The following is a 12081-nucleotide window of genomic DNA, read 5'->3' on the forward strand; positions in this document are numbered from 1 at the left end:
TCCCAACTGATCAGATCTGAGTTGAGAATGAATGTAGCCTCTAGTCTGAAGAATATCAGTGATGCTGCTGGTCTGACCATACCCCTCCCTTCTCCATAGCACTCTATTTCTTATTGCAGTTCCTGTTATTCTTTTGGGGTTCAGTTGTGCTCACCCTCTCACATTTGTGCCTTTCATCACAAAGGATCCCACAGGGGGGTTTACCAGCTGTTGGCCTGTATGCTCAGGAGTTGCTTTGCTGCAACAGAATTGCAGCCATCTCTGGGGTGGCACTCAATGGCCATTTAACAGCCCATGGCAATGCTGCATGGCAGCTCATAGGAAGGAACAAAGGAGAATTCTGTATCCAATGGAAACTGCTTTTCTCTTCCATTGGTTATGATTTAGCTGGGACATAAACCATGGAACATTTGAGTTTGACTAAGACCAGCTGGTGTGTCCTGGTTCTGTTTCTTCTGCTGCTCGCGCCCCCAAAGGGGAGGTTCTGTGTTAGCGGCATTGGTGTTGCCCGGCCATTTAGGAGCAGGCAGTCACTCTTCTGGGGTATCTTGGCTAGCAGAGGGAATCTGGAGAGATGCCAAACTGGGTGAGGAAGGAAGGGGGTCGCAGTCCGTCTGCAATGGCTAGAGCCAGAAGAGCAGGATTGTCCCCAGGCATGTTTAAAATCCCTCTGTGATGTCAAGCGGAAGGAACTTTCTCTTCCCTTGGCATGGTGGGAGCAGGCGTAAAGCATGCTGTGACTGAAGAAGGTTGAGCTGGCCTGAATCTTGGCGTGACCCAAACTGGAACCTTGCCCAATGGTCAAAGTTTGCACAACATTTGTATCCTTTCCCCCCTCACACTGCTCAGTGCTGGCTTTGGCCAGAACTAGCCCTGAAACCTGTCTTATGCAAGAGGCTGAGCTCAGGGTATTTCTGGCTCAGCCCAAACCAGGAATTCTCATGGCAAAGCCTCTCTAGGCCAAGGCATGTGGGAGAAGCATCTGAACTGAATGGAACCTTCAAACCTTTGAGGTTCTCCCCATCATTTAGTTTCTGAGGCTGAGATGGGGGTGGAGGGGAAGGAGACACAAGGGTTTGTTTGCTCATGGCAGCTCCTATAAGCAACATGATGGTCAGCACAGGTACAGGGGGCCACCCACCTGGATCTGATTTCAGGTTCTGGACCAGAAGTCCCTCTCTCTACAGCACTGGCAGATCTATGGGCATTGTTGCTATCAACCCTCACTAGCCTTAGCTCCAACCCCCTGGTTCTAGGTCAGAACCAAACGCAAGAGGGCTCAGTTTTCTAGTTCTGAGGAGACTACAGCCTCATGCTATTCAACTGCTGGGGATCTTGTTACATTTATTTTCTGCTGCTTTGGGCCAAAACCTTGTGAGAATGGCTAGTGGGATTTTAGTGCTGTAGGATCCAAACCTGAATCCCAATCTTGTGCCTTAAAGCCAAAGCCTCTGCATGTTCTGAGCCTTGTACCAGGGCTGCAAAACTTTGCTCTGAGCTTAAACTTTATGGGTGGGATGTTTAAAAAGTGCTCCACTTTGGCCTACCTCTTATTCAGCAGGAGTGGAGGGGAGTTCTATCACTGACGTCACTGGAAGCAGAGTTAGGCCAGCACTCTGAGGAGCACGTCCTGGGTGCTTTATTTGTTTTATTTTCCACAGGAGTCCTCGGAATACAAGGTCCAGTCAATTTTCTAAAGAAACTAAAGATTCGATTTCACTTCTTGATCAAAAAATCCCCCACACCACTGTTGTGTTGTTTGTGACTGTTGCCCTCCACCTCAGAGTGGCTGCATTTCTATGCTGCTCTATGTAGCTGTGTGTCTATTGTGTAACATTTATACTGCAGTAGCACCTAGAGGCCAACCAGGTCAAGACTCCATTGTGCTGGGCACCATACAAACATATAGAAAATGATAGTCCAGCCTTAAAGAGCTTACAATATCTGTAGTTTGTGACATGCTTTGGGATCCAAGTTGCTATATGAATTTAAGATCCTTATTATGATGAACATTCATTGCACAATAAAATACATTTACTAAGATACAAGATAAATATGTGTTAAAGAGGGCAAAGTTGCCTGATTTTCATGACTGTGAAGTTGTCTGGTCAGATATCAATGCATATATCTGGGATATATGGCAGATGTTCTCTGTGTGTGCAATACATATGGCAAATACCGTATCTGGGAAATACCTATGGCGTCTAGATTCTAAGGGCAGAAGGAGCCACTGTGATCATCTAGTCTGACTCCCTGCATAGCAAAGGCCAGAAAAATTCTCCACAATAATTCCTGTTCGAACTAGAACATATCTTGTAGAACATCCAGTCTTGATTTTAAAATTGCCAGTGATGGAGAAGCCACCACAACCCTTGGGAAATTGTTTCCAGTGGTTAATTCCCCTCCCTGATAAATGTATGTCTTATTTCCAATCCCCTCGATAAGGAAGTGTACATAACAGCTGCTGTTCCATTGCTCTCCCCTAGAATTCCCAGTACGTCTGGAATCGCAGTGACCTGTTGTCCCTTAACCTGATGGAAGTGGACTTCCTCTTAGGTGAGTATCTAAGAGCAAAGGCTGGAGGCGCGGGAGCTAAGTGAAAATCAGTGAGCTGGGGGACAGATTTACAAAGGTGTTCAGGCACCTGGAGATGCAGATAGGTGACTAGTGGAATTTGTGAATGCTCCTCAGCAAGTTAAGTACCTAGCTGCCAGTGAACGTCAATGGGAGTTAGGTACCAGCTCACTTAGGCACGTTTTGTAAATCTCAAGTTGGGTGGCAAGGGGCCAAGACCACCCTGCCCCTCCCTTGTTACTAAAAGAGAGGTATGGTCAGATGTCGGCTGCGTGTGTGTGTTCTCGTTCTCTCTCTCTCTCTGCTGTCCCAGCTCTGCGCAGATAGCAGAGATAGCAGACTTTGATTGAGCTGCCCACTAAATCCACAGACTCGGTTTTCAGCAAAGGAACTTGGTCTGGTTTATTGCCGACAAACGGTGCTAATTCCCTGGCTCAATGGTACACTAACACATGTATGCTCATGACAATGGACTGGCTCAGTGAATGGCGGGACTTTCCATTCTCCCCTCGGCCAGACCCCGACACCCCCTCAGCGATACCTCTTTATACCCCAATACAAACAAGTTACATATTGCCCCTCTGACATGGCTAGGTGCCACCTCTGACATATCTGGGTGCCACCCTCTGATGTCCACCCATTGTCTTGTACCTGTTGGTTCGATCAAAACATCTCTATCCATCATGCTGTCATCCTGACCTTATCTTTAGGATGGGTCAGTGTGTTCCTGTTATCTTTTGAGGAATGTGTTTTGGTATCAAGGTTTTCTGGTATCTTTCTGGAATACGTTTTTGTATATATTCTTGTGCCTAGCACTACTTAAGAATGTGTGTTTCTGCAATATCAGCCCTGTTCTTGCCAAATTCTGTGAGCAGGGCCTCTTGTGTGTGCCTCTTGCTCACAACTTAACTTTAGCAGGAGGGTAACCTGAGCAACAGATTGCTGTAAGAAGGTGTCTGTCAGACAAACTCCTCAGGAGAGCCACTGCCCCTGTCCCTGAGGATCTGAGTATGATGTGGACGTCTGGGACAAGTGTAGAGGAACCCAGCATGGGTTGGGATAAGTGCTCAGCCCTTCTAGACTCCTGTGAAAGGGATACGCTCAGTCCCTGGGCACATTAACCCCTCTGCTCCATGCACTGGCCTGTAGCTTTGGAAAAACCTGCCGCCGCCTCTGCCCTGGGCTTGCAGCTGAGCTAGCTCCTGACAGACCTGAGTTCACAGCTGCACGGCCCCCTCCTAGCCAGCCTGGGCCTCTGGGTCACCTGCCACCTGCACAGTGACTCAGCATCCTTCAAGGAAGCAGGCCAGAGAAAGGCTGGATGTTCCTGGAGGGCCCAGGCTGTTGAGAGAGACGGAGCATGGGGAGCTGGAGTGATGTGGACAGGATGAAGCTGATCTGTCTGGAGGCGCCTGTTGTTCAGTATCGATGGCACAAATAGGCAGGTAGGTAACAGGGCCTACTAATCCTCTCAGTCTTAAATATCCCCTTGGATGAGGGGGTGGGGTTGAGGGGACCCAGCAGGGGGAATAGAGCCTCCAACAATTGCTCCACCCCAGTAACATGTCCTACCTCCTCCCCTTGTCAGATCCATATGGATGTGCAAGGTGAGCAGCAGCCGCTGGGCTCTTTTTCCGCAGTTATGTCTCGTGGAGCCAAGTCACACCGATTGCTGCATGTAGCAGGGACTTGGTACATCTAAGCCAGTTGCTAGGATCGGGGACAAAGAGGCAGCTTGGAGTAGCTGCAGCAGTGCGTGAGCGGGCAGCGTGAGCATGGAGGACGAGTGCAGAGTGGAAGCACAAGTCTAGAGTCCCAGGGAAAATGTGCACCTATAAAATACTGCAGAGACTCAGAGGAAATGTGGGTGTGTGTCTCTGATCTGTACCAGGTCCCCTTGGCCTCCAAGCAAAGTTCTGGGCCTGTCTGGAATGGTGTTGGTGTGTGTGCTGCTGGTGAAGCAGGGTATGGTTACACTCAGTCATTGTATTATGTCAATAAAACGTGTCGAAGCAGTTTCCCAAAGGAAGCACTTGCACACTGGATCTTGTGCTGGATTTCACTGTTTATTTTTGCATTTTGAGAAAGTTGGCTACCGAGGTAGCCAAAGTGCTCAACTGTCTCCAAAGTCTGACCCTCCATGGTGATTTGTGGTGGGTCATGTGCAAGGCCTGAGGCAGGTTGATAGAGCACTTTAGTCATCTCAATATTGAGTGAGAGTCCCTAGGCTCCGGTAAGATTGTGCAAGAAAATCCAGTGTGGACTGAAGGTCATTCTCTGTGTGTGCCAGGATGGCACAGTCATCAGCATACTGAAGATCAGTAATGGATGCCCTGAAGACTTTTTAGACTTTGAGCTGAGACCTCGAAGATTAAAGAGCCACCCGTCCACTCTGTATTGAATGTCAACTGACCAAAATGACTGCTAAATAGATGGAGAGCAGGGTTGGGGCAATAACGCATCCTTGCTTAACCCCAGTTTTGATGACGAAAGGTTCTGTCTCAAGGCCATTACAGAGAACCGTGGCAATCATCTGATCTTGGAGAAGCCATAGGATCTTAATAGATTTTGGAGGGCAGCCAGATTTGGTCAGCACCTTCCACAGGGCGTCGCAGTTGACAGAGACGGACTGTGACCTGCGGCAGGACACCAAGATCCAGGTCTATAAGACAATTGTTCCTACAGGTAAAACCTGAGTGACCTATCGGCAGCACCTCAACAGTCTGGTGAGGTGCCACCAACGATGCTTCTGGAAGATCCTTTGTGTCAAGTGGCCAGATTGCTGCACTAATGCCAGCATCCTCGCTGAAGCCAATGTCACCAGCATTGAAGCAATGATCCTCATGCACCAACTTCGCTGGGCTGGACATTTTGGGCGGATGCCAGACTCTCGCTTCCCAAAACAAGTCCTCTACTCTCAGCTAACCCATGGTTGGAGATCCCGTGGTAGTCAAAGGAAACGCTACAGCAGTTCTCAAACTGTGGGTCAGGACCCCAAACTGGATCCCAACCCCTTTTTAATGGGGTCTCCAGGGCTGGCTTGCTGGGGTCTGGGGCCCAAGCCCAAGGGCTTCAGCCCTGGGTGATAGGGCTCAGATTACAGGAGCCCTGCTTGGGCTGAATCACAGAATATCAGGGTTGGAAGGGACCTCAGGAGGTCATCTAGTCCAATCCCCTGCTCAAAGCAGGACCAATCCCCAACTAAATCATCCCAGCCAGGGCTTTGTCAAGCCTGACCTTAAAAACCTCTAAGGAAGGAGATTCCACCACCTCCCTAGGGAACCCATTCCAGTGCTTCACCACCCTCCTAGTGAAAAAGTTTTTCCTAATATCCAACCTAAACCTCCCCCACTGCAACTTGAGACCATTGCTCCTTGTTCTGTCATCTGCCACCACTGAGAACAGCCGAGCTCCATCCTCTTTGGAACCTTCCTGCAGGTAGTTGAAGGCTGCTATCAAATCCCCCCTCATTCTTCTCTTCTGCAGACTAAATAATCCCAGTTCCCTCAGCCTCTCCTCATAAGTCATGTGCTCCAGCCCCCTAATCATTTCCGTTGCCCTCTGCTGGACTCTTTCCAATTTTTCGACATCCTTCTTGTAGTGTGGGGCCCAAAACTGGAGGCAGTACTCCAGATGAGGCTTCACCAATGTCGAATAGAGGGGAATGATCACGTCCCTCGATCTTCTGGCAGTGCTCCTACTTATATAGCCCAAAATGCCGTTAGCCTTCTTGGCAACAAGGGCACACTAGTAACTCAGATCCTGCCCTTGGGTTTCGGCTTTGGTCCCCTGGCCTGGGGAGGTGGGGCTTTGGCTTTGCACCTCCTCCCCCCCTCTCCCTCTGGGGTGGTGGGGCTTGGGGTGGCTCAGGCTTCGGTCCCCCCTTCTGGGGTCCTATAGTAATTTTTGTTGTGAAAAGGAGGTTGCGGTGCAATGAAGTTTGAGAACCTCTGCATTACAAAGACACACTGAAAGTGTATCTTAAGAAAACTGATGTGGGCATCACAAGCTGGGAGGAGCAAACCACCAACTGACCCCAGTGGCACCATATCTTCCATCAGGCAGTGGCCCGCTTCAAGGAGAGGCGCCTAGCCCTCAAAGCTGGAAAGAGAGAAAGAAGGAAGGAAAAAGAAAGAACTTTCTCCCAGCAGGCAGCTGGCCTGCCACAAAATGTCGGTACCTACTGTGGGCGGATTTGCGATTCCAGGATCGGACTCTTGAGTCATCTCAGGACCGATAGTAAATCCATGGTAGAGAACATCCTCGAATTGAGGGATTGCCAATCAATCATGATGTCCATAGCAGGCTGCTGACCCATTCAGAGGAAAATCTACTCTGAACCCCACACCTGCTTCTCAGTTACATCCCCCATCACACCACACAGCCCACATCCCGATGCATACTGCAGTATACACACGTTATCTCATACATCCAGGGTGGTGCTGCCTAGTGAGCAGAGCAATGGACGGGGGTCAGGGCACCTGGCTACTCTGCCAGAGTGTGTCCAGCTCCTGGTGGCAGAGAGAGGTGGGAGAGTATCAGAGCCCATAGGGGATCATTATTCCGGGAAGAACTTTGGTGATCAGGTTGGTACAATCGGAATTGGTAGCACATGGATCTGAGGCCCTCGTGAAGATCAAAATGTGGTGCATAGCTGACACATCCTCTCCCTTTTCAGGCCTCTTCGAGCCAATAGATATGATGTATGAGCTAGACAGGAATGTCCAGACAGACCCTTCCCTGACGGAGATGGTGCAGGTGGCCATCAAAATCCTCCAGAGAAATCCCCGAGGATTCTTCCTGCTGGTGGAAGGTGAGAGCCAGGGTCTCCAGACTGGGGACACGCCCACCACTCCCAGTGCCCTGAGGGGCTGAACTTCCCATCCAAGCTTTTCAGGGCTGGAAGCATCCCGTGCTGAGGACATGGGCCTGTTACTGGAGGTCTGCTATTGTCTTCTGACCTGAATGTGCCTCTCTGGGAGGGTGATGAAACGGTTTTGGAGTTGAGTGACAGTGGGCAAAACCCACCCCTGTTGCACCCACCATTGCTTCACCAGTCAGGAAAGGAGCTGAGCAAGTTTCCTAGCCATTTACCCTACAAGGGAACGTATGGAAATTGCTTTGGGGGGAGAGGCTAGTATGCAGGCAATGGGTCCCAGAGCCCACGGCTCCCAAGGGAGAGGGAGACCCTGGAAATGGGTAAATACCAGCAGTGGTCTGATACTGGCCCACAAACTCCTAGCTTAACTGCATTAGCCTCCCTTTCTAGCATCTGAAGTGCAGGTAATGCTGGCTCCTGATTGCACCTTTCAGTCAAGGGAAGTTGGTTTCCTTTACTGGCCTGGAAGGAGAGGAATTTATTTGAGCATAAGCTTTCGTGGGCTACAGCCCACTTCATCGGATGCATGTAGTGGAAAATACAGTAGGAAGATCTATCTATCTATCTACAGAGAACATGAAACAATGGGTGTTCTCTGTGTGTATATATATCTTCCTACTGTATTTTCCACTGCATGCATCCGATGAAGTGGGCTGTAGCCCACGAAAGCTTATGCTCAAATAAATTTGTTAGTCTCTAAGGTGCCACAAGTACTCCTGGTCTTTTTGCGGATACAGACTAACACGGCTGCTACTCTGAAACCTCTTCTAATAGCGAGTCTGCTGCATGCCCTGGTATCTCAGTCAGCTGTTGGTCTGTTCCTTGGAAAGCAGCAGGAGACGACTCGGTTGTGGACGTGATCCTAGAAGTGGCTTGATAGAAATGATGTATTTTCCTTGCTCTCTCCCTGTCAGCTCCTTCCATCTGTTCTCCAAATACCAGCTCAGATGCACCGTGCTGCACCGTAAGGTGCGGTAAACATGGTTTGCACCTTCCAATGCAGCACTCACTACAGGCCAGTGTTGGGACAGGAGAGCGGATTGGTACTGGTCAGGTGCAGCAGAGAGGCAGGATATTGGACTCCATAGACCATTGACCTGGTCCAAGATAGCAGGAAGCAAGAGCTCTGGCAGGATGGTCCAATGGTGTGATCTGTTATTGGTGAGTCCCAGGTTTCTAGTCCGACTAGTTGTTCCCTTCTTGCTTTTCCCTTTCTAGGGGGCAGGATCGACCATGGTCACCATGAGGGGAAAGCCAAGCAAGCACTGTATGAGGCAGTGGAGATGGACAGAGCCATAGGCGAGGCTGGTGGCATGACCTCACTGGAAGACACACTGACCGTAGTCACTGCCGACCACTCCCACGTCTTCACCTTTGGTGGATACACACCCCGCGGCAATCCCATTTTCGGTAAGGGTTTAACCCATTGGTTTCCCCCACAAGCCAAAGACCCGCCAGTCTCCAAATGGTGGCACCTGGCCAGTTACTGCTGGAGGACTGTTTGGCATCGCTGCCTGGCAGGATTGACAAAGCCCTGGCTGAGATGATTTAGTTGGGGTTGGTCCTGCTTTGAGCAGGGGGTTGGACTAGATGACCTCCTGAGGTCTCTTCCAACCCTAATCTTATATGATTCTATGATGTCCCTTGAAACAGCAGCGATTGAAATGTGTCCAGTGTCAGAATCAGGGCAAAACCTTTGGCAGCTTTCCTAGACTGTAAGGCCATTACGATCCTTGAGTCTGACTCCTGTGTAACTCAGGCCTGAGAACTCCCCCAGAGAGTCCTGCATTGCATCTGAGCCCATGGCTTGTAGCTGACCTAGAGTGCATCCAATCTCAATATAAGGACTCCACGTGAGGGGGAAAATTTACCACCTCCTAGTTATTGGGGATGAGTTTCTAATCACATCATAACATCCAGCTCCTGGATCCCTGAGCCCATGGACCAGAACCAAACCCCAGTTCTGAACACCCCAAAACTCTCTGGATTTAAGGCCTGGATTTCAGTTGTACTGGAGCTCATCTCTACTGCAGCCCAGACTCGCATCCTCCACCCCAGCTGCTGAAACACTGCAGCTGTTTAGCTACCCCAGCAAAATGCCCTATTTCTCCTTTCTCATGGAGCACTGGCCCGACAACACTCTCCTGCTGCAGCACCGGCACTGCTTGCTACAGCACCTTGGGGTTGTCTTGTTGGGTCCCCTATCCAAATGCTGGCCAGCCCTGACCCTGCTTAGCCAAGGAGAGCCAATGAGCTTCCAGTGGGGTGGAATGGCTGCATGGGCTATGCTGGACTATAAAAACATCAAACCTTTGACAGTCCTGGCCACCTCCTGAGTTATTCACCCCTGAAAACTGGCTGCAGTGATTGTTTCTCATGCCCCACTCCCCCTCTCCCTGTTCTCACTTGGGAACCTGAGGTTGGTCTGTTTGATGGGCATGTGATCAGCCCCAGGATAGCAGAAGCAGCACTGGCTGACACTCCAGTCAGTGTCCTTGGCTAAAGAGAGGATCGGGGTGAGGGGCTGGGGGCAGATAAACTAGGGAATCCTGGAGATATGCCTCCCCAACAGAAATACTCTATGGAAATGGGCAGGTCTGGAGTATTGGAGTCAGGCATGACATCTTCTGCAGAGGAGCGATGGCCACCATCCCTCAGGCTAACCATGCTCCTCCCCGCACAGGTCTAGCGCCAATGCACAGTGATGTGGATAAAATGCCCTTCACCTCCATCCTGTATGGAAATGGCCCCGGGTACAAAATCGTAGCCGGAGAGAGGGAGAATGTGTCCGCCGTGGATTATGGTGAGTTTGGGGCGATGGCAAGATGCGGCTGGGGCGGGAGGGCACATGGCAGGGACCAGCTGACGCCACTGGGTTCATGTAAAATGCATTGCTTGTCCCAATCTAATTCCCAGTGAGCCAGAGTCCATTTCCCAAACCCACTGCCACTAACGGCCACCACGTTGGTGCCCTCAGCAGAGAGGCCAAGGTCTGAATGGGCCATGGAGACTGAACTCCCCCCCTCTCAAAGGTGGCCTGTCACGTGAGGATGGAAGCTGGGGAGGCCCCTTCCTCAGTGCAGAGTGGGTGCCAGTCTCCAGCTTGGTGGTCTGACTCCCCAGTCTCTTACAGCCGTTTGTTCTCTCTCTGCAGCTCATGCCAACTACCAGGCCCAGTCGGCTGTGCCCCTGCGCCAGGAGACCCACGGGGGTGAGGACGTGGCGATATTTGCCAAGGGCCCCATGGCCCACCTCCTGCATGGAGTCCACGAGCAGAACTACATTCCACACGTCATGGCCTATGCCGCCTGCATTGGCCAGAACACAGACCACTGCAGCTCCGGAGCCCACCACAGCACAGTGGGGCCTCTGCCCTTCCTCTCCACCCTTACCTCCATCCTCCTCCTCAAATTCTTGTTTTAAGGTCTCGCCCTCAATCAGCTCACTTCCTTCAGTCACAGACCAGGGCTCTCCAGCTGTCTCAAATAGAGATCTTGACCCCATTCAAAGACAGATCTTGAAACCTGTCTCGCTGTATGATACAGGGTCTTCAGGTTTTAACCATGTTGGACATAATACCAAGGCTTCCTATGTCTCTGGTCAATGGACCCACCTTGCCCCTGAACCAGGGCAGCTGTCCTATGGCCATGAACCACTGTTCAAGATCATTAGGGGTGGGGAACTGAGTGAGCGGTTCAGTTGCTGTTGATGCTGCTGAATGTCACTGGTGTGGATGCCCTGGATTCCAAGTTGGCTTCAAGAGCTGGAAATGTTGGGCTGTTTTTATAGCAATAGCCTGGACTGGTTCTGTGAACCCAAAGGCAAAGACACACAGGTTCAGGCTGGGGCAGACTCTCTTGGACCCAGATGGTTCATATCTAATAATGTTTTCTTTTGTTTTAAGCTCCTCTAGCCTCACTCAAGCAGTTTTTTAAAAAATCAGATAAACAAAACTCACATATTAGGAAATGTTCTGTTCTCCTCCAATGGCTGTTGATTATGTAAATAGAGGCTTCCTCCCTGGGAACCAAAACCCGGATCTAAACTTTGAGAGAAGAGGCTTTTGGAATCTGAATCCACATGTGGATTTTGGCTCTTTGGTTCATCTCTGGCTGATGTTTTCAACCAGAGAATTAGTCACTTAAGTCAGCAGGAGTTGGGCACCTGGATCCAGATCCATAAAGGTATTTAGGCTCCTAAGTCCCTCCAATTTCAATGGCAGTTAGGAGCCTAAATACTTTTGTGGTTCTGGGCCTCAGCCCCTTTTGAAAATCCAGTCCTCTGTCTGACAGCACAGAAGTGATGCTTCAGATCCTGCACTATGGCATCACTGATGAGAGACTTTCAGCGGGGCCAAAGGAATCACTCACATCCATAGAATCGTAGGACTGGAAGGGTCCTTGAGAGGTCATCTAGTCCAGTCCCCTGCACTCATGGCAGGACTAAGTATTATCAGTGATGTTTTATGTTTGAAGCCAGGGTGATACAATATATGGAGCCCTCTTTGATTCTTCCCTTTAGCCCCCTTGGTGCTAGGCATATTAGGCGCTCCCAGCCTATGCTGGGGTTGCCACGTCTGTCCTAAACCTTGTGCCACAATTTGTCTGGGCTCTGCTTTGTCCCTCACG

At 50.3% G+C, this 12081-nt stretch overlaps 1 protein-coding gene across 1 annotated transcript in view; it reads left to right on the top strand.

Moving 5' to 3' along the window:
• Positions 1-10876, top strand: part of ALPL (alkaline phosphatase, biomineralization associated) — a 50483-nt gene extending 39607 nt beyond the window's left edge. The window contains 5 exon segments of the mRNA XM_065421219.1: positions 2487-2556; positions 7253-7387; positions 8672-8863; positions 10137-10256; positions 10608-10876. Coding sequence (XP_065277291.1) covers positions 2487-2556; positions 7253-7387; positions 8672-8863; positions 10137-10256; positions 10608-10876 — 786 coding nt within the window.
• The last annotated feature ends 1205 nt before the right edge of the window (positions 10877-12081 follow it).

Source organism: Emys orbicularis, chromosome 22 (assembly GCF_028017835.1).
Source record: "Emys orbicularis isolate rEmyOrb1 chromosome 22, rEmyOrb1.hap1, whole genome shotgun sequence".
Taxonomy (NCBI): Eukaryota; Metazoa; Chordata; order Testudines; family Emydidae; genus Emys; species Emys orbicularis.